At 39.6% G+C, this 22,364-nt stretch overlaps 1 protein-coding gene across 1 annotated transcript; it reads right to left on the bottom strand.

Annotated features, from left to right (window-relative positions):
• Nucleotides 1-2,185: 2,185 nt before the first annotated feature.
• Nucleotides 2,186-22,129, bottom strand: LOC138319771 (serine-rich adhesin for platelets-like). The gene is made up of 3 exons (XM_069262906.1): nucleotides 22,124-22,129; nucleotides 19,133-21,996; nucleotides 2,186-18,935 (listed from the first exon to the last, which is right to left on the bottom strand). Exons 1-3 carry the CDS (start codon nucleotides 22,127-22,129, stop codon nucleotides 2,186-2,188), a joined length of 19,620 nt encoding a protein of 6,539 aa, XP_069119007.1.
• Nucleotides 22,130-22,364: the final 235 nt, after the last annotated feature.

Raw genomic sequence — 22,364 nt, forward strand, 5'->3', positions numbered from 1 at the left:
ATTCTTGAAATCATGAACAACCCATTCATGAACATTTATAAAAAATTCATGATTTTTAAAGAATATTCATGAATTTAAAACCATCATGAATTATTCATGAACTACAACTCGCAGCAGTATGCGAAAGCAATTCCTGAATATTAATGAAAATTCACGAACTGGAACAATTAATGAATATTCATGAACTTGAGTCACGTTAGTGTTGTGTTCATATAGTCTATCAAACCAATGGAAATTCTATTAGAATCAATTCAATGAAACAAGTTCTTATGACAATAGGTATAATCCATATATTATCATATAACATCAAAAGAGTTAAACATGAAATCACCAACAGTTTTCATCTGCGCTTTAAGAAATTCGGGAGTGCGATAATACTTAAACTTACATGCCAAAATTGTCATTTTAAGTTGAATATTTTCCCTTCCACACTGCAGCAGATACAGCAGCCATTTTGGATGGTGACTGTGTTGGCGGGAAATGTATATAGAAGTCATGAGACTCATGTAGTCATGTGACAAGTCATGTGACTTCAGTGGATATTCATTAAAATTCATCAAAATGAATGAATTATCAGGTCAAGAATAATTCATTAAGTTTTATGCATAATTGATTTTTATGAAAATTCTTTAAAATGAAAGAACATTTTTAATGAATATCAGTTATGCATAAAATTTTATGAATAATTCTTGACACATTGATCATGAACAGTCATGAATGTTTCATGGATTCATAAAACTTCATGAAGAGTTCATGAGTGTCATTTGATGAATATTCATGAACTTTATTTCATTAACCAATATATTATTCATGAACATTCATGATGTTATGAATACAATCTCGGAGGGGTTATAATAGACCCAATGATTGACTTTTGTCATAGCGGATGTAATTGAGTTTTTGATCTGACCCAGTTTAATCTAGTGTAGGCTATTTTGAAATTCTCTTGTCTTGAGCCTTAGTATTATTTTAATGTTATTATGTTTTTTTTTGGCCTTTTGTTTAATATTGAATGGGTCACCACCTGTAATCGATACTCTAAGACTCTGCTCATTACTTACTAACCTTACAAGGGAAAACCAAATTTACATCAAAGATAAATATGGACTATATAATGTGTGTGTACAGACTTTTAAGATGGCAGGTGGTAGATCCTGCTGGTGTACTTATAAACCTAGAGACGTCATATTATATTACGAAAAATTACACGCTGATGTTTATTTACGTTTATTCATTTTTTCATTTATAGATTTCTAATTTGGTTCTATAAATACTAATAGTTTATATTGTTCATTGATTTTGCAAACTGATTCGTCTTTATCTAAAAGCAATTTGAAAATAAAAGTAGCTTACGTAATGATTCTGTGCTATAGCTATTCAGATTGCAGTGTATCCTGGCGCTCAAAGCGGGGTAATTAGAGGATTTATTTTTGATTATTTGTTTTCAGTTTGATATGTGGCTATGATTGTGTTACAGTTATTTCTGAAATGAATCCATTCTGGTATAAAGCATACATTGGGCAGGTCACATAACATGTACTTATTTATACATATAACCATTTCTTTGTCCACTCATTACATTCCTGTCTTTACGACAAATTATAGCATTTAGCTCTATCCCCCCTACACTGAAATTGTAATGAAAACAAGATTGTTTAAACAGACATACGATTTATTATAATTTACATTAAATTTATACAATATATACAAAACGTTATCGCCTGATTTTGCGAACCACTGACAAAGTTACTTAGTATAAGTATACCCGGCCGTAACGTCATTATATCAGTATGATTGTCAAATAAAATATATACAATAATTTTATAAATGCTGTCTAGTCAATGATTCGCCATAATATAATATGTGCCTGTCGTGTCGGAATATATACTTTGAATCAACCTAGTGATAAATATTTACATGTCTTTAGATAACAATTACAGAATTGATATACTATATATCGATAGGTTGACTTATCACTAGCTTATCTTGAAGATTATAGCCGTTCGATGACCATTGTATGATTTATCTACAGTTCCTTACACCGGTTCTGCTGCCTTATCTGGATAACTATGTTGTCTTTATGCACTTTCACACATCGTTTTTCTCTGATGTCATCGCAGGTGCGTTAGTCTTAATGTCCACCTCTCTTTGCTTTTCTAAAGCCGTCGTACGTTTCATCTTAAACTTAATCATCTCTGTCTTCGAATGTCTTATACAATCTCTCTCCATAGGTCTTATGGGCATTGTCTGATTCACTTGTTTTAACCTTCCTCCTAAGAGTCTTCAGTGAAAATAAAGTAGGCTGATCTACCTTATGTCTGGAGGAATGAGGTTGTAAACGCCTATATTTTGACGATGACGAAGGCTGACTTCTCAAAAACATGTTGTTATAAACTTTCTTTTTTATATCCATTGTTTTAATTTTTCTGGCATTGAGATTGAACCTTCTGTAGTAGTTTGAATATTGTCGGCGAGGATATGATCGCCTAACATTAGCTGTGACTGGTGAGTTTGTGCGACTGATTTTCAGACGACGAGATGCTGAAAAGAACCTCCTCGAGTTCGGATTTGTGTTCTGTACCCCTTTATTTAACCTTCCCCTGGCCGTCGCTCTTCGCGCATTCTGAATTTGTCCGTTCCTAAAGTTGTGTTTGTGATGATAATTTAACTTCACAACTGGCGTTTTGACTGTGGTCATCGAAGGTCTTGTCTTCATTACAGTATCAGTTCTACTGTTTCTGTTTACGTCTGAGTTATTAGTCTGATGATGGTCGGGTGCGTGGTCGTCCTCTTTTATCTCTGGTTGTTGTCTGTATTCTAACTGATCAGATGCTCTTTGTGTATAAAGCTTAGATCCAACTTTGTGTGTCCTCCCTCTTGTAGTTGATCCAGTTCTAGCTGTAGTGTATTGCTTTGTTTCTGATAAAATATGCATCTTGTGCTTAGATTCTAGCTTTCTGGGTTTCTCTATTTCTTTATGTTTGATTCTATTTTGCCACGTCCTTGTTCGTGTTTCCAGATTTTTTCCCAATCTGTCACTTATAACTTCTGTCGGTCTGGACGGTTTGCCAACCATGTTCTTTGGTACGATGAGTTTGGCTTCCCTGCTATTATGCTTCGCTATTGTGGTTTCACCTGTTGTTGATGTATCGGTTATTCCTTCCGTGTTTGGTTTGTTAGCTTGTCCATGTATTTTGTAGTTTGCCTCTGGTTGAATTTTACTGTTTTGTTCGCGATTTGCTTCCGTCTTTTCACTTTTGAGGCCAGTGATATGATCGGATATGCTTTTGTTGGATTTCTTCTGGTTTTTTTGTTTTGTTCCCAGATGATCGACCTCTCTTTGTGTGTTTTGTTTGGTGATGAATTTATCAGTTTCTATAGCCAAGTTACGTGGACGTAAACCTGATCCCAATTTGTCAACTAAGGTTTGTGCGTCATGCTCGCTTGTCGTTTTATCAGTCCCCTTCTTCGCCTTTACGTTGATGCCCGATCTATCTGCTGTAATCTGGCTATTTTTATTGATTACCAAATTGCCTGTGCTCTTTTCTGCATTGTGTTTGGTTTTCATTTTGTCGAGTCGTCTTGAAGCGCTGAGAGCTTGATTAGTTTTCTTTTTGTAGTGTTTTCTGAGTGTGTACAGTGCTGTTCCTAATCTATCGGCTGCCGTATCGGTGTCCAGCTTTGTTGGTGTTGTGTTGAGTTCGGTTCCCGGATCTACCTCTTTCTGTTGTGTTTTATGTTTGGGTTCCAAATTTTCAATGTTCAATTCTTTGTTAAATTTAACACCCGACGGGTTTTCTGGTGCCTTTTGCGTTATTTGCATGGTGCCCAAACTATTAGTGTATGTAATGGTATTTAAACCTTTTCCAAGTATGTCCGAGTTTAAGATTGTACCTGTTTTGTGATTGGTGTCTTGTTTTTCGGTTGTAGAATAAGTGTTTTGGTTTTTGTCTAATCCCCCAGGTTTATTTTCTTTGTTCTGTTTTGTTTTCGGTTTGTTGTCTTTCCTTTGTGTGTGATCTTCCCTAACATTTGTTCCGGTTGCTGTACTAGGATGCAGTCCTGTTCCCAATTGGTCAACCGCGATCATTGTGCTCTGCTGATCTGTTTTCAGATTGTTTGATCCCGTATTTAATTCGAGGTTGATGCCTACTTTATCCGCTTTGCTCTGACTGTTTTCAACGATTGCCGAAGGGCCTGTGTGCCTTTCTCTTTGTTGTTTTGCTCCTGGTACATTAGTTTGTCTTGCTTGACTTAAAGCCTTTCTGACTTTGATTTCATTGGTTATCATTTCGTAGTCGTTTGTATGTGTGTTGAATGTCGTTCCTAAGACGTCCATTGTCGTTATAGTTCCCAAATTGTCGATTGCCTTTGTTATGTTATATTGACTTCCTGATCTTACTGACTTTTCCTTTGTATTGTGTTTTGCACGGGATGTGTTATTTTCCCCTCGTTTGTTGTGTTTTGCTCGGGATGTGTTATTTTCAAGTCGTTTGCTGTGTTTTGCTCCGGATGTTTTATTTTTCCCTTGTTTGTTGTGTTTTACTCCGGCTTTGTTATTTTCACCTCTTTTGTTGTGTTTTCTGCTGGTTGTAGAATTTTGTTTCTGCTTGCTCTGTTTGTATATCGATTTGTCAGTTACTCTGTGTGTGTAGAGGTTAACTACCAATTTGTCTACGCCATTTTGTGAGAGCTTGTTTCCAGATTTTACAGTATCCAAACGGTGGATTCTTTTGTTTTCAAGTTTGTCAGTCTTTGATTGTGTTGTTAAATTTGTACCCAAAGAGTCGGGTTTCTTTTGGTTGTTGTGTATGGAAGTCGAGTGTTTTGTTTTCTTATTTGTATTATCTTTTCTGACTACTTTAGTATTTACCTTAGATGTTTGTTGACTGGTATGAATGATTCCTTTTCTGGCCATTGCTTTTGTTGGATTGTAACTTGCCATTACTTTGTCTTTAGTCCTTCGTGTTTTTGTCTGTCTTGGTGTGTGTTTGCTTGTTCCGGTTTTAGCAGTTTTTTGTGTTGTTTTGTTCTCTGTCGGGGTAATGTTTGTTGTGTTTTTGTGTGTTTGTACTGTCGCTGCGGATCGTGATTTGATATCAATTCTAACCTGAGATGTGCTACGTAGTTTATTTGTGATTGCTTTAACTTTAGAAGCGGCTCGTCGACTATTCTGTTCGGTTCCGATTTTAGTGAAGGTTCGTTCTGTAGTTTGATCTATTCTACTTTTTATAGTAGACTTTCCTGACTTCTGATCATCTGCAGCTGTAGGAGAGACCGTTGATGTGCTTTTGCGTGTTCCATCTTTTGTTGCGTGTTTTAATGTATTTTTATCTGTAACACTTTGCATGGTGGATTTAGCTGTGGTCTTTCTAATTTTAGAGGAAGTCCGTGGTTCGTTCTCGTATATTCCAGCTCTTGGTGGTTGTTGCGATTTCTTGTTTGGTACCAGTTTTGAATGGATTCTTTTCGAATTCTTTGATGCCACTTCAGTTTTTACTTGTAGTGGTATCCTGTTTGTTCCCACCTTAGTAACGGTGCGTGGTAAAATGTGTTTTACTTTAGAAGTGGTTCGTCGTATAGTCTTTTCTGTTGCAGCATAGGACGTAGAGCGTTGTGTGTTCTGGTCTGTTTTTTCTCTAGTAGTTACGCGTAGTTTGTTATTATTAAGCCCAGTTCTTGTTTGTGATGTGTGCTGGTAGATTCCTGCTTTAATTGTGGATACTGGCGTCTTGTTGTGTGTTACAACTTTGAGCGTATTCTTGTATGTTCCACTCTGTGAAACACCACGTGGCGAAATTACTCTTTGTCCACTTTTAGCAACGTTTCTTCCTGTGTTCTGTTGTGTTCCAATCTTGTTAGTGGTTCGTAGTGTCTTCTTATAGGTTCTTACATCAGCAGTCATATCAGAGGATTTCTTATTTTTTCCGGCTGTAATAGGCGGACGCAGTGCATTGCGGAATGTTCCAGATTGTGTTGAGGTTCTTGAGATTTTCTTGTCTGTCCTAATTCTAGCAGTGTCGCGCTGTGTACTTGCTCTAACTGGTTCAGTTTTAGTAATGGCTTTAGGTGTGTTCTGGTATGTTCCAATCGTAATTGCGGATATTGGCGTGTTCCTATCTCTACCTTTAGTAGTATATGTCGATTTGCTCTCATTTGTCACTGTAACTTTAGTAGTAGCTCTTAGTGTAGTCTTGATTTCTCCATGTTTATCTGTGGTTTTCTCGCCCCTTACAACTTTGGAATCAGTTCTTGATGTACTTTGGTATGATTTCCCTTTAGTCCGTCGTGCGTTTTTATCTGTTCCAAATTTATCAGTGGATCTAGGTTTGTTCCTGTATGTTCCATCTTTACTAGTGGCCCGTGGTGCCTTTTTATCTAATTTTAGACTAGTTCGCGTGGTTGTTTTTAATTTTTTCTTATCTGTTCGAGTTTTAGTTCGTTCTGTGCTTCTGTAGGTTCCAGCTTTACTTAGTATTTTCTTGGCTCTTACACCTTTAGAATCGGTTCTTGTTGTGCTCTTATATATTTTAGTTCTTGAAATTGTTTGTGGTATGTTTTTACTTGCTTTTATTTTAGTAGCTGCCGGTGGTAATTTTCTATCTGTACCAATTTTAGTAGTGGCCTGCGGTGTGTTTCTATATGTTCCAATTTTAGTAGTGGCCCGTGGTTTATTTCTGTCTGTACCAATATTAGTAGTGGCCCGTAGTGTATTTGTATCTGTTCCAATTTTAGTAGTGGCCCGAGGTGTATTTCTATCTGTTCCAATTTTAGTAGTGGCGTGTGGTGTGTTTCTATCTGTTCCAATTTTAGTAGTGATCCGTGGTGTATTTCTATCTGATCCAGTTTTAGTAGTGGCCCGTGGTGTGTTTCTATCTGTTCCAATTTTAGAAGTGACCCGTGGTGTATTTCTATCTGTTCCAATATTAGTAGTGACCCGTAGTGTATTTGTATCTGTTCCAATTTTAGTAGTGGCCCGAGGTGTATTTCTATCTGTTCCAGTTTTAGTAGTGGCCTGTGGTGTGTTTCTATCTGTTCTAATTTTAGTAGTGATCCGTGGTGTATTTCTATCTGTTCCAGTTTTAGTAGTGGCCTGTGGTGTGTTTCTATCTGTTCCAATTTTAGTAGTGACCCGTGGTGTATTTCTATCTGTTCCAGTTTTAGTAGTGGCCTGTGGTGTGTTTCTATCTGTTCCAATTTTAGTAGTGATCCGTGGTGTATTTCTATCTGTTCCAGTTTTAGTAGTGGCCTGTGGTGTGTTTCTATCTGTTCTAATTTTAGTAGTGATCCGTGGTGTAGTTCTATCTGTTCCAGTTTTAGTAGTGGCCTGTGGTGTGTTTCTATCTGTTCCAATTTTAGTAGTGACCCGTGGTGTATTTCTATCTGTTCCAGTTTTAGTAGTGGACTGTGGTGTGTTTCTATCTGTTCCAGTTTTAGTAGTGGCCTGTGGTGTGTTTCTATCTGTTCCAATTTTAGTAGTGACCCGTGGTGTATTTCTATCTGTTCCAGTTTTAGTAGTGACCTGTGGTGTGTTTCTATATGTTCCAATTTTAGTAGTGATCCGTGGTGTATTTCTATCTGTTCCAGTTTTAGTAGTGGCCTGTGGTGTGTTTCTATCTGTTCCAATTTTAGTAGTGATCCGTGGTGTATTTCTATCTGTTCCAGTTTTAGTAGGGGCCTGTGGTGTGTTTCTATCTATTCCAATTTTAGTAGTGGCATGTGGTGTATTTCTATCTGTTCCAATTTTAGTAGTGGCATGTGGTGTATTTCTATCTGTTCCAATTTTAGTAGTGGCTTGTGGTGTGTTTCTATCTGTTCCAGTTTTAGTAGTGGCCTGTGGTGTGTTTCTATCTGTTCCAATTTTAGTAATGACCCGTGGTGTATTTCTATCTGTTCCAGTTTTAGTAGTGGCCTGTGGTGTGTTTCTATCTGTTCCAATTTTAGTAGTGGCCCGAGGTGTATTTCTATCTGTTCCAGTTTTAGTAGTGGCCTGTGGTGTGTTTCTATCTGTTCCAATTTTAGTAGTGGCCTGTGGTGTGTTTCTATCTGTTCCAATTTTAGTAGTGATCCGTGGTGTATTTCTATCTGTTCCAGTTTTAGTAGGGGCCTGTGGTGTGTTTCTATCTATTCCAATTTTAGTAGTGGCATGTGGTGTATTTCTATCTGTTCCAATTTTAGAAGTGGCATGTGGTGTATTTCTATCTGTTCCAATTTTAGAAGTGTCCCATGGTGTATTTCTATCTGTTCCAATTTTAGTAGTGGCCTGTGGTGTGTTTCTATCTGTTCCAATTTTAGTAGTGATCCTTGGTGTATTTCTATCTGTTCCAGTTTTAGTAGTGGCCTGTGGTGTGTTTCTATCTGTTCCAATTTTAGTAGTGGCCCGAGGTGTATTTCTATCTGTTCCAATTTTAGTAGTGGCGCGTGGTGTGTTTCTATCTGTTCCAATTTTAGTAGTGGCATGTGGTGTATTTCTATCTGTTCCAGTTTTAGTATTGGCCTGTGGTGTATTTCTATCTGTTCCAATTTTTGTAGTGGCCTGTGGTGTGTTTCTATCTGTTCCAATTTTAGTAGTGACCCGTGGTGTATTTCTATCTGTTCCAGTTTGAATAGTGGCCTGTGGTGTGTTTCTATCTGTTCCAATTTTAGTAGTGATCCGTGGTGTATTTCTTTCTGTTTCAGTTTTTGTAGTGGCCTGTGGTGTGTTTCTATCTGTTCCAATTTTAGTAGTGGCCCGAGGTGTATTTCTATCTGTTCCAGTTTTAGTAGTGGCCCCTGGTGTATTTCTATCTGTTCCAATTTTAGTAGTGGCCCGTGGTGTATTTCTATCTGTTCCAATTTTAGTAGTGGCCTGTGGTGTGTTTCTATCTGTTCCAATTTTAGTAGTGATCCGTGGTGTATTTCTATCTGTTCCAATTTTAGTAGTGACCCGTGGTGTATTTCTATCTGTTCCAGTTTTAGTATTGGCCTGTGGTGTATTTCTATCTGTTCCATTTTTTGTAGTGGCCGATGGTGTACCCTTACTAGTTCCAGATAGATCAGTGGCTAGTCTGATATCCCTGTATGTTCCAGTTTTAGTTGTAGTTGTTTTTGTGTTCATGTCCGTTACAATGTTAGAATCAGTTCTAGTTCTACTGTTGTACGATTTCACTTTAAAAGCGATTTGCGGTGCGTTCGTATCTGTTTTAACCTTAGTAACTGTTCGGGGTGTGTTCTTGTATGTTTCAGTTTTAGATATGTCTGTTTTCATGCCCATTACATCTATATAATCGGCTCGTCTTGTGCTCGTGTATGGTTTCATTTTTATGATGGCTTCTGGCGTGTTTTTATCTATTCCAGCTTTAGAAGGAGTTAACGGCGTGTTCTTATCTGTTCGAGCTTTACTTTCTATTCTTGCCGTATTTTGACCTGGTCTAAGTTTTGCAGCTCTCTGTGGTGTGTTTTTGGTTGAAAATATTTTTTTTGTAACAGTCTGTGTTGCGCTCTTGAGCATCCCATCTTTAGATGTGGTATTTGGTGTGTGTTTGGCAGTTTTTGTAGCAGTTCTGGATGTGTTTTTGTATAGTTCAGCTCCGAATGTAGCTTTAATTTGTGGCTTGTTTACGTTTGATTCAAATTCAGGAGTGGTTCTTGATGTAGACTTGTCTGTTCGAACTTTAGTAGCGGTTTTAAGTGTGTACAAGTCTGCTTTATTTTGTTCTTCGAGTTGCGGTGTTGCATCCTCATGTGTAGCAGTATTTTGTGATGTGGTATTTGCTGTTGTAACTTTAATAGCGATTCCTAGAGTGCCGTGGCTTGTTTTAGATTTCATTTTTTGAATAGTAACTTGTTTAGTGTTATTTGTTTGAACATTATTTAGTGTCCTTTGGCGTGTTTGATATCCTAATTGCTGATTTTTCAGAATGAGATGTCTGCGTCCTGTTTTGCGTGTTTCCTTCTGGGTCTTGGATTTTGTTCTAATCGTGTTACCTTTCTTTTCGGATACGTTGTTTGTTCTAGGTTTAGTATGTTTCTGTTGTGTATTCTTGCTCTGTGTGATGTCCCCGTGCCAGTTTTTGTTGTGGTTTGTTCCAAAAAGTTCAATCGTTCTTACCCTGCTGTTGTATGCTGATGTGTGCTGGGGTGTGTTTACTCTGCTGTGAGTAGCATCATGATAACTCGAAATTGTTTTATCAACATTTATTGGTTTGTATGTTATACGTCTCGGCTCGGCAGAACTGTTAAGATGGTAAAGATCCAGCACTACTCCTTCAACTGTGCTGCTCATTTTCTCACCTTTTCTGGATTTTCCTGTCACATGTTGATTTTTGTAGATTTTTCTTGGCTCCTCTGAATTATTAGACTTTCCATTTGTCTTTCGGATGACGGAGGTAATTCCTGCGTTCTTTTGTTGGACAATACCTATCTTAGTTGGTACATTTCCTTCTCCTGTGTCAGGTGTTACGTCATATGTTGCCTTAATATTATTGAGCTCTGATAGTGGCGATTTTCGTTTAGCACTATCAGCTGTAGTTAGGACGTTGGCTGCCTTGTCACTATAAGCTATAGTCAATCCACTGTTTGTCCCGAAAATACCAGCTGTAGTCGGTTTTTTATTTATAGTATTGACAATACCAACCGTAGTTGGCTCGTTGTTTGGCCTGACACTATCAAATGTTGTCGGTTTGTTGTTTGATATTACACTTTCAGCCGTTGTTGGCACGTTGGTTTGCCTGAGATAATCATTCGTTTTTGGTTTGTTGTTTGTATTGGTATTTTCAATTGCATAATGGGAGTGCTTTATCAATACACCATCAGCTGTTGTTGGTGCGTTGTTTGATCTAGCATTATCAGCTGTTGTTGGTGCGTTGTTTGATCTAGCATTATCAGCTGTTATTGGTGCGTTGTTTGATCTAGCATTATCAGCTGTTGTTGGTGCGTTGTTTGATCTAGCATTATCAGCTGTTGTTGGTGCGTTGTTTGATCTAGCATTATCAGCTATTGTTGGTGCGTTGTTTGATCTAGCATTATCAGCTGTTGTTGGTGCGTTGTTTGATCTAGCATTATCAGCTGTTGTTGGTGCGTTATTCGATCTAGCATTATCAGCTGTTGTTGGTTTGTTGTGTGACTTGACACTATCAGCCGTAGGTGGTTTGTTGTTCCCTTTGGTATTTTTAGTTGTGTTTGGCGCGTTGTTTAGTATGACATTATCAACTGCTGTTGGTTTGTTGTATTGGTTGACATTATCAGCTGTTGTTGGCGCGTTGTTTTTTCCGACAACCTCAGTTATTGCTGGCGCGTTGTATAGCCTGACATTGTCAGCTGTTGTTGGCGCGTTATTTAGCCTGCCATTATCAGCTGTTGTTGGCGCGTTGTATAGCCTGACATTATCAGCTGTTGTTGGCGCGTTGTTTAGCCTGCCATTATCAGCTGTTGTTGGTGCGTTGTTCAGCTTGACATGTTCAGCCATTGTTGGTCTGTTGTTAAGCCTGACAGTATCAGTTGTCTTTTGTCTATTGTTTGACTTGACACTGTCAGCTGTTGTTGGAGCGTTGTTTAACCTGACATAATCGGCTTTTGTTGGTGCGTTGTTTTTTTCGACAACTTCAGTTACTGTTGGCGCATTGTATAGCCTGACATTGTCAGCTGTTGATGGTACGTTGTTTTGTTTGACATTTTCGCCTGCTGTTGGCGCGTGGTTTTGTCTGGCATTTTCAACTGCTGTTGGTGCGTTGTTTAGCCTGACACTATCAGTTACTGTTGGCGCGTTGTTTAGCCTGACACTATCATTTACTGTTGGTGCGTTGTTTAGCCTGACACTATCAGTTACTGTTGGCGCGTTGTATAGCCTGACATTATCAGCTGTTGTCGGTGCGTTGTTTAGCCTACCATTATCAGCTGTTGTTGGCGCGTTGTTTAGCCTGCCATTATCAGCTGTTGATGGTACGTTGTTTTGTTTGACATTTTCAACTGCTGTTAGCGCGTTGTTTAGCCTGACACTATCAGTTACTGTTGGCGCGTTGTATTGCCTGACATTATCAGCTGTTGTCGGTGCGTTGTTAAGCCTGCCATTATCAGCTGTTGTTGGCGCGTTGTTTAGCCTGCCATTATCAGCTGTTGTTAGTGCGTTGTTTTTCCTGCTATTTTCAGCTGTTGTTAGTGCGTTGTTTTGTCTGCTATTTTCAGCTGTTGTTGGTGCGTTGTTTAGCCTGATATTATCAGTTGTCTTTGGTCTATTGTTTGACTTGTCACTGTCAGCTGTTGTTGGCACGTTGTGTAGCATTACATTACTAGCTGTTGTTGGTTTTATGTTTGTCTTAGTATTATCAGTGGTACTTGTTACATCGCCTAATGTGACACTGTCAGCTGTTGTAGGTTGGATTTTTGCCTTGGTGACCACTGTCTTGGCACTACTTGCTTTACCTGGTGTTGATTTGACCTTAATTTTGTTTCTGTTCATATGTGTGGTTCTGAGAGAATTAGTCAATACATTTTCTGTCCCCGTTCGGTCGGTGTTTTCCCTCACCATATCGGCTGTTGCAACTGAATATTTCCTCATATTTGTTCCGGCTGTACTGGTAGTGGTGGTGCTTATTCTGGTTGCTATATGATTTGTGTTGACAATGATCTTGCTATCATCCTCATTTTTTAGGCTTTGACTCAATTCGTTAGCCGAATTAAAAACATGATGATTGTTCCGAGATTGGTATGCATCTGTGATACTGTTTGTTCCCAAAGCGTTGATAATAGATATTCCATTGCCTTTTCCCGCATTGGTATCTCTTATGTTCTTATGAAGGCTTGAGATTGGATGACTGTATCCTGTATGTACAGTTTGTAAAACAGCGTTATTCGCCGTTCTGGTATCAGCTCGAAATTTATTTTGTTCTTTGTTGAGTGGAAGATTACCCCGGTCTGGATCTGTAGAAGGGTTGGTGTGGCCTTTATCGAAAGTCGTTGATACTTGGTCCTCTTGTTTGATATAGTTGCCAGGACTTGATTCAAGAGAGACTGTCTGAACATCGAATTCCCTTGTAGGATCATGATTATACCTCTCAACGTTATGCATGGCTGAACGATATGTCGAAGCTAGTTTTTCTTGTTGGGATGTTTTTAATGTTGACGAATAATCCATTCCATCAATCATTACCTTACCGGGAAGTGTTTCAGAGTTTGTTATGGCTGCGGTTCGGCTCCTTGTATATACTGTTGGTATATTTACGTCACTGGATGATACAGGGTTGTTGGTGTAAGTTTGCATGGGTGTATTTATAATAAGATTTGTCGCAAGATTTGTAGCATTTGTTGTTTTTGTGATTGCTGGTGTTGTTGGTTTGTTAGAATAATGTAATGTTTGTGTATTTGTCTTCGTTGTGGTAGGTTTTGTTTGTGTTGTTTTCTGTGTATTAGCTTGATATGTTTGTGTTGTTTTCTGTGTATTAGCTTGATGTGTTTGTGTTGTTTTCTGTGTATTAGCTTGATGTTTTTGTGTTGATTTCTGTGTATTAGCTTGGTGTGTTTGTGTTGATTTCTGTGTATTAGCTTGATGTGTTTGTGTTGTTTTCTGTGTATTAGCTTGATGTTTTTGTGTTGATTTCTGTGTATTAGCTTGGTGTGTTTGTGTTGATTTCTGTGTATTAGCTTGATGTTTTTGTGTTGTTTTCTGTGCATTAGCTTGGTGTGTTTGTGTTGTTTTCTGTGTATTAGCTTGATGTGTTTGTGTTGTTGTCTGTGTATTAGCTTGGTGTGTTTGTGTTGTTGTCTGTGTACTAACTTGACGTGTTTGTGTTGTTGTCTGTGTATTAGTTGAGCTGGGATCTGTTTGTAGTTGTATATCTATATCTACTGTTTCAGGGTGTGTGTGTTGTTGTGTCATTGTGTATATATCAGATGTACTAACTTTGTTGTTTGGAGCGTTATGTGGTACAATTGTCTGTGTCGTTGTTTTAGTGTGTTGTTTGACCTGATAGGTTACAGAAGGCTTATCTGTTGACTGTTTTAAAATTGTACCGTTTAATGTATTTTCTATTGGATTCATATCCAACAGTCTATTCAAAAACATAATAAATGACATTTTATCAAACAAATGGTTATCGATGGTTTCAGAGGAAATTGGATGTTTTAAAATCGATTGTGCGCTTATGCTTTGTCTGGTTGTATCAAATGGCTTAATTTGTGTAGTGATTAATGTGCGCATGGAAGATTTTGTGGCTGTGACTGTGGGCAAGTTTGTAGCATTGGGCGAGTTTGTAGTAGTGGGCGAGTGAGTAGTAGTGGGCGAGTGCGATGTAGCAGGCGAGTGTGTATCAGTGGGTGAGTGTGTAGTAGTGGACGAGTGTGTATCAGTGGGCGAGTGTGTAGTAATGGGCGAGTGTGTAGTAGTGGGCGAGTATGTAGTAGTTGGCGAGTGCGAATCAGTGGGCGAGTGTGTAGTAGTGGGCGAGTGTGTAGTAGTGGTCGAATGTGTATCAGTGGTCGAGTGTGTAGCAGTGGGCGAGTGTGTATCAGTGGGCGAGTGTGTAGTAGTGGGCGAGTGTGTAGTAGTGGTCGAATGTGTATCAGTGGTCGAGTGTGTAGCAGTGGGCGAGTGTGTATCAGTGGGCGAGTGTGAAGTAGTGGGCGAGTGTGTATCAATGGGCGAGTGTGTAGTAGTGGGCGAGTGTGTAGTAGTGGGCGAGTGTGTAGTAGTGGGCGAGTGTGTAGTAGTGGGCGAGTGTGCAGTAGTGGGCCAGTGTGTAGTAGTGGGCCAGTGTGTTGTAGAGGGCGAGTGTGTTGTAGTGGGCGAGTGAGTAGTAGTGGACGAGTGTGTAGTAGTGGGCGAGTTTGCATTAGTGGGCCAGTGTGTTATAGTGGGCGAGTTTGTGTTAGTAGGCGAGTTTGTTGTAGTGGTCGAAACTGTAGTAGTGGGCGAGTGTGTAGTAGTGGGCGAGTGTGTAGTAGTGGGCGAGTGTGCAGTAGTGGGCCAGTGTGTAGTAGTGGGCCAGTGTGTTGTAGTGGGCGAGTGTGTTGTAGTGGGCGAGTGAGTAGTAGTGGACGAGTGTGTAGTAGTGGGCGAGTTTGCATTAGTGGGCCAGTGTGTTATAGTGGGCGAGTTTGTGTTAGTAGGCGAGTTTGTTGTAGTGGTCGAAACTGTAGTAGTGGGCGAGTGTGTAGTAGTGGGCGAGTGTGTAGTAGTGGGCGAGTGTGCAGTAGTGGGCCAGTGTGTAGTAGTGGGCCAGTGTGTTGTAGTGGGCGAGTGTGTTGTAGTGGGCGAGTGAGTAGTAGTGGACGAGTGTGTAGTAGTGGGCGAGTTTGCATTAGTGGGCCAGTGTGTTATAGTGGGCGAGTGTGTAGTAGTGGGCAAGTGTGTTATTGTGGGTGAGTTTGTGTTAGTAGGCGAGTTTGTTGTAGTGGTCGAAACTGTAGCAGTTGGCGAGTTCGTAGTATTGGTCGAGTTTGTGGTAGTGGGCGAGTTCGTGGTAGACGAGTATGTTGTAGTAGGAGTGTGAGTAGTGACAGACAAGGTTTGGGACGTAAATGATGCAATGGGGAGATTTATTGAAAACGTATTTGAAGGCGTCAAAATATTTGGAATTGGCTGGTTTGTAATGATTTTTTTTCCGGCAGTTTGCGGACTTATGGTGAAATTATCGATTGGGGCAATGTTGGGATTTGGAGAATTCTTGGCTTTGGACGATTTTTCATTAAATTTTACCTCTGGTTCCAGTTGTTCGTTCAACATTTTACTTAATAATTCAATTAATAAATCTCTATCAGATATTAACTGATTGAGGATTGCTGCAGGGGGTTCGGTTGTAACTTTCTCTTTGGTTAAAAAATAAGTTGGTTTTACCGTTTTTAGCGTTAATGCTGGTGCTAAATGGGCTGAAGTAGTGTGCTGGTTTGTAAGGGAGCTATTCATGTTACTTGGTGTATCAATTGTGTTTGTACTTGGTGAACCTGTGGAAGGTGTGTATGAGGTCTTGGTTGAGATTGTGGTAGAGTGTGCGTTTGTGGTAATATGTGTGTCTGTCGTACTTTGGGTGCTTGTGGTAGTTGATGTGTTTGTGGTAGTTGATGTGTTTGTGTCAATTGGTGTTGCTGCAGTTGTTGGTGTATCTGTTGAAGTTTGTGATTTTGTGGTAGTTAGTGTCTCTGTGGTAGTTTGTGCGTCTGTGGTAGTTGGTGTTTCTGTCGTAGCTAATGTTTCTGTGGAAGTTTGTTTTTCTGTGGACTTAAGTTTTTTTGTAGTTGATAATTCTGTTGAAGGTGATGTTTTTAAAGTAGTTGCTGTATCTGTGGTAGTTGATCTTTCTTTTGTAGCTGGTATGTCTGTGGTATATGGTGATTGTGTTGTAGTTGGCAATTCTGTGGAAGTTTGTGTGTCTGTGGTAGTGGGTGTTTCTGTGGTGGTTGATTTTTCTGTGGAAGTTGGTGTTTCTGTGGTGGTTGATTTTTCTGTGGAAGTTGGTGTTTCTGTCGTAGTTGATGTTTCTGTGTTTGTTGATGTTTTTAGGGAAGTTCGCCTTTCTACAGTAATTGGTATTTCTGTGGAAGTTAATGTTTCTGTGGTAGTTAATGTTTCTGTGGTAGCTGATGTTTTTGTGGTGGTTGATGTTTCTGTTGAAGTGTGTGTTTCTGTGGAAGTTGTTGTTCCTGTAGTAGTTGACGTTTTTGTGACAGTTGGTGTTTCTGTGGTAGTTGGTGTTTCTGTGATAGTTGACGTTTCTGTGGTAGTTGGTGTTTCTGTGGTAGTTGGTTTTTCTGTGATAGTTGACGTTTCTGTGGTAGTTGGTGTTTCTGTGGTAGCTGACGTTTCTTGGGAAGTTCGTGTTTCTACAGTAGTTAGTATTTCTGTGGAAGTAGGTGTTTTTGTGGTAGCTGATGTTTTTTCCGTACTTTGTGTTTCTATGGTAGTAACTGTTTGTGTGGCAGTAGGTGTTTCTTTGGCGGTGGATGTTTCTGTCGTAGTTTGTGTTTTTGTGGTAGTTGGTGTATCAGTGGTAGTAGGGGTGTCTGTGGTATTTGGTGTTTCTGTTGAAGTGGGTGTTGTTGTGGAAGAGAGTGTTTCTGTGGTAGTTGATGTTTCTGTGGCAGTTGGTAATTCTGTGGTAGTTGATGTTTTCGCGTTAGTAAGTGTTTCTGTAGTATTTGGTGTTTCTGTGTATGTTGATGTTTCTGTAGAAGTTGATGTTTCTGTGGACATTGGTGTTTTTGTGGTACTTGGTGTTTCTGTGGTACTTGGTGTTTCTGTGGAAGCGGATGTTTCTGTGGAAGTTGGTGAGTCTGTGTATGTTGATGTTCCTGTGGTAGTTTGTGTTTCTGTGGTAATTCGCGTTTCTGTGGATGTTGGTGTGTCTGTAATGTTAGGTGTTTCAGTGCTGTTTGAGGTTCCTGTGAAAATTGATGTTTCTGTAGTAGTTGGTGTTGCTGTGGTAGTTGGTGTTGCTGTGGTAGTTGGTGTTGCTATGGTACTTGGTGTGTCTGTGGTAGTTGGTGTGTCTGTGGTAGTTGGTGTGTTTGTAGTAGCTGATGTTTCTGTGGAAGTTTGTGTTTCTGTGGTATTTGGTGTGTTTGTGGTAGTTGATGTTTCTGTAGTAGTTGGTGTATATGTATTAGTTGGTGTTTCTGTGGTACTTTGTGTGTCTGTGGTAGTTGGTGTGTCTGTGGTAGTTGGTGTTTCTGTGGAAGTTGGTGTGTCTGTAGTAGCTGGTGTTTCTGTGGAATGAGGTGTTTTTGTGGTATTTGATGTTTTTGCGATATTTAGTGTTTCTGTAGAAGTTGTTGCTCCTATGGATATTGGTGTTTTAGTGGAATTTGGTCCTCCTCTGGTAGTTGGTGTGTCTGTAGTAGTTGGTGTTTCTGTGTATGTTGATGTTTCTGTGGAAGTTTGTGTTTCTTTGGAAGTTGATATTTTTGAAGTAGTTGATGTTTCTGTGGTAGCTGGTGTTTCTGTGGTTGTTGATATTTCTGTGGTAGTTGGTGTTTCTGTGGTAGTTGGTGTTTCTGTGGTTGTTGATGTTTCTGTGGTAGTTGATGTTTCTGTAATGTTTGGTGTTTCTGTGCTATTCGAGGTTTCCATGGAATTTGAAGTTTCTGTAAAAGATATTATTTCTGTGGAAGTAGGTGTTTCTGTGGAAGTTGGTGTGTCTGTGGTAGTTGGTGTGTTTGTGGTAGTTGGTGTTTCTGTAATGTTCGAGATTTCCATGGAATTTGATGTCTCTGTAAAAGATATTATTTCTGCGGAAGTAGGTGTTTCTGTGGAAGTTGGTGTTTCTGTGGTAGTTGGTGTGTTTGTGGTAGTTGGTTTTTCTGTAGTAGTTGGTGTATATGTAGTTGTTGGTGTTTCTGTGGTACTTGGTGTGTCTGTGGTAGCTGATGTTTCTGTGGAAATTGGTGTTTCTGTGGTAGTTGATATTTCTGCAGTAGTTGGTGTTTTTGTGGTAGTTGGTGTTTCTGTGGATGTCGATATTTCTGTGGATGTTGACGTTTCTGTGGAGTTTTGTGTTTCTGTAATGTTTGGTGTTTCTGTGCTATTCGAGGTTTCCATGGAAGTTGATGTTTCTGTAAAAGATATTATTTCTGCGGAAGTAGGTGTTTCTGTGGAAGTTGGTGTTTCTGTGGTAGTTAATGTTTCTGTGGTAGTTGGTGTTTCCGTGTAAGTTGATGTTTCTATAGTAGTTTGTGTTTCTGTGGTACTTGGTGTTTCTGTGGTAGTTAACGTTTTTGTGGAAGTTGGTGTTTTTGTTGAAGTTGATGTTTCTGTGGTAGTTGGTGTTTCGTGTAGTTGATGTTTTTGGTAGTTGTGTTCTGTGTATTTTGTGTGGTAGTTTGCTGTGGAAGTTGTGTTGTATTCTGTGGAGTTGGTGTTCCTCTGGTAGTTGGTGTTTCTGTGGTACTTGGTGTTTCTGTGGTAGTTAACGTTTTTGTGGAAGTTGGTGTTTTTGTTGAAGTTGATGTTTCTGTGGTAGTTGATGTTTCTGTGGAAGAATGAATTTCTGTGGAAGATGGAGTTTCTGTGGAAATTGTTGTTTCTGTGGTAGTTGACGTTTCTGCGAAAGTTCGTGTTTTTGTAATGTTTCGTGCTTGTGTGGAAGTTGGTGAGTTTAGTGTTTCTGTGCTGTTCGATGTTTCTGTAGAAGATGATGTTTCAGTAAAGGTTAATATTTCTGCGGACGTAGGTGTTTCTGTGGTAGTTTTTGTTTCTGTGGTAGTTGGTGTTTCTGTGGTAGTTGGTGTTTCTGTGGTTCTTGGTGTTTCTGTGGTAGTTGACGTTTCTGTAGTAGTTGGTGTTTCTGTGGTCGTTGGTATTTCTGTGGTAGTTGGTGTTTCTGTGGTAGTTGGTGTTTCTGTGGTAGTTGACGTTTCTGTAGTAGTTGGTGTTTCTGTGGAAATTGATGTTTCTGTGGTAGTTGGTGTTTCTGTAGTAGTTGGTGTTTCTGTAGAAGTTGATGTTTCTGTGGTAATTGGTGTTTCTGAGGTAGTTGATGTTTCTATAGTAGTTGATGTTTCTGTGGTAGTTTGTTTTTCTGTAGTAGCTGGTGTTTCTGTAGAAGTTGATGTTTCTGTGGTAGTTGGTGTTTCTGAGGTAGTTGATGTTTCTGTGGTAGTTGATGTTTCAATAGTAGTTGGTGTTTCTGTGGTATTTGGTGTTTCTGTGATAGTTTGTGTTTCTTTGTAAGTTGATGTTTCTGTGGAAGCTGGTGTTTCTGTGGTAGTTGATGTTTCTGTGGAAGTTGATGTGTCTGTGGTAGTTTGTGTTTCTGTGGTACTGGGTGTTTCTGTGGTAGTTGCCGCTTCTGTGGAAATTGGTGTTTCTGTAGTAGTTGATGTTTGTATGGTAGTTGACGTTTCTGTGAACGTTGATGTTTCTGTAGTAGTTGGTGTTTCTGTAGAAGTTGACGTTTCTGTGGAAGTTGGTGGTTTTGTAGTAGTTGGTGTTTCTGTAGTAGTTGACGTTTCTGTGGTAGTTGACGTTTCTGTGGAAGTTTGTGTTTCTGTAGAAGTTGACGTTTCTGTGGAAGTTGGTGGTTTTGTAGTAGTTGGTGTTTCTGTAGTAGTTGACGTTTCTGTGGTAGTTGATGTATCTGTGGAAGTTGGTGTTTTTGTGGAAGCTGGTGTTTCTGTGGTACTTGATGTTTCTGTGGAAGTTGATGTGTCTGTGGTAGTTTGTGTTTCTGTGGTGCTGGGTGTTTCTGTGGTAGTTGCCGCTTCTGTGGAAATTGGTGTTTCTGTAGTAGTAGTTGATGTTTGTATGGAAGTTGATGTTTCTTTGGAAGTTGGTGTTTCTTTGGTAGTTGACGTTTCTGTGGACGTTGATGTTTCTGTAGTAGTTGGTGTTTCTGTAGAGGTTGACGTTTCTGTGGAAGTTGGTGGTTTTGTAGTAGTTGGTGTTTCTGTAGTAGTTGACGTTTCTGTGGTAGTTGACGTTTCTGTGGAAGTTTGTGTTTCTGTTGAAGTTGATGTTTCTGTGGTAGTTGGTGTTTCTGTTGTAGTTGGTGCAGCTTTCGTAGTTAATGTGGTATATTTTGGAGTTGTAACATTTTTTGAATCATATGTATCATCGTCACTTTGGCGGAATTGTGCAGTTTGTGCTCCTTCATCTATCGTTGTCAGAGTAGTTTGTGGTATTGATGCGTCAGTGGTAGTATAAGGTGTATCTGTAGTCGTAGATGTGATTGGTGTAGGCTGTGTGATTATAGTTGTTGATGTTTGTGTATTTGTGTTGCCTGGTGTGTCAGTTGTTGTTTGTGTATCGGTGTTAGATGATGGTTCAGTACTATTGTTTGATACTTTGGTCGTTTCTGTATTTGTGTTTTTCAATTGGTTTGTGGGGTTCGTTGTTTTACTGGAAGTTTGTGGATTTGTGGTAGATGCTGTTTCTTTGGTAGAATGTGAGGTAGTGGAAGATAGTGCGTCTGTAATAGATGGTGCGTCTGTAGTAGATGGTGTGTTTGTGGTTAATAGTGATGGTATGGTAGATGGTGTGTTTGTGGTAGATGGTGTGTCTGTGGTAGATGCTGCGTCTGTAGTAGATGGTGTGTTTGTGGTAGATAGTGAGGGTATGGTAGATGGTGTGTTTGTGGTAGATGGTGTGTCTGTGGTAGATGGTGCGTCTGTAGTAGATGGTGTGTTTGTGGTAGATAGTGAGGGTATGGTAAATGGTGTGTCTATGGTAGATGGTGCTTCTGTAGTAGATGGTGTGTTTCTGGTAGATGGTGCGTCTGTAGTAGATGGTGTGTTTGTGGTAGATAGTGATGGTATGGTAGATAGTGTGTTTATGGTAGGTGGTGTGTCTGTGGTAGATGGTGTGTCTGTGGTAGACGGTGCGTCTGTAGTAGATGGTGTGTTTCTGGTAAATGGTTCGTCTGTAGTAGATGGTGTGTTTGTGGTAGATAGTGGGGGTATGGTAGATAGTGTGTTTATGGTAGATGGTGTGTCTGTGGTAGATGGTGTGTCTGTGGTAGATAGTGATGGTATGGTAGATAGTGTGTTTATGGTAGATGGTGTGCCTGTCGGTTGTTCTGTTGTAGGTCGAGTGTTTGTAGTCTTTACGGTAGATATAGTGAATGTGGTATCAATGCTGGTTAATGGGTTTATTGTATTATTTGTTACGTTCCGTTTGATAGTTGTGCTGTCGCTTCTATCATCGTTACGTTCTTGTGTGCCATTCGAAAACGATCCAGATAGTTTCTGGTCCTCACCCATGCCATGAAAATCAGCATAGGAGGTTTGTGGTTTTGCAGTGCTTTGGTTGTCATCGTTTCGGTTTTGGTCGAAGCTTACATAGTTTAGGTCAGCGTTGTTAGTGGAATTTGAATCCGTCTGATTTGTAAGGGAACTGCTGTGTGGATAATCTTCAGTCACTCCAGAAACTCCATGAAATGTGGCGACATCATCCATAGCTTTCTGTAGATACTCATTTATCATTTTCTCCAAATCAGGATACGACTTTATTGTATTGTCAAATGCCTCGGACCGCGACGATCCGTCTTTTGTCTGAATGCCCTCCAAAATGTCTGCATCTCGAAATGATCCCGCCTGGAAAAGAATTAAAAAACACTATTATATTGTCTGTAGATTTTATGATATGTAATAGTTTAAAGCATTTAATCAGAAAGCTGTTTTAACTTTATAAACTAAACCCTAAATCTAAAATTGATCGAACCACCATGATTTTATGAAGACAAATGGGCGATTCAATTGTAAGCAGACTACTGCAGTAATTCTGGCCAAGTGTACACCAGCTGTGACCTTTCCACTCCAAAATAAATTCTGGCCAAGAGTACATCAGCTATGACTTTCCGACTCCAAAATATCAATTATGGCCAAGTGTACACCAGCTATGACCTTCCCACTCGAAAATATATTCTGGCCAAGAGTACATCAGCTATGACCTTCCCACTCCA

Source organism: Argopecten irradians, chromosome 3 (assembly GCF_041381155.1).
Source record: "Argopecten irradians isolate NY chromosome 3, Ai_NY, whole genome shotgun sequence".
NCBI classification, from domain to species: Eukaryota; Metazoa; Mollusca; class Bivalvia; order Pectinida; family Pectinidae; genus Argopecten; species Argopecten irradians.

What these genes read in the sequence shown, in the direction of transcription:
- LOC138319771 (XM_069262906.1), bottom strand. An exon ending in ACTACCACAGAAACACCTAC is followed by an intron (nt 18,936 to 19,132) that starts GTCCGCAGAAAT and finishes ATTCTTCCACAG; the next exon opens with AAACATCAACTACCACAGAA.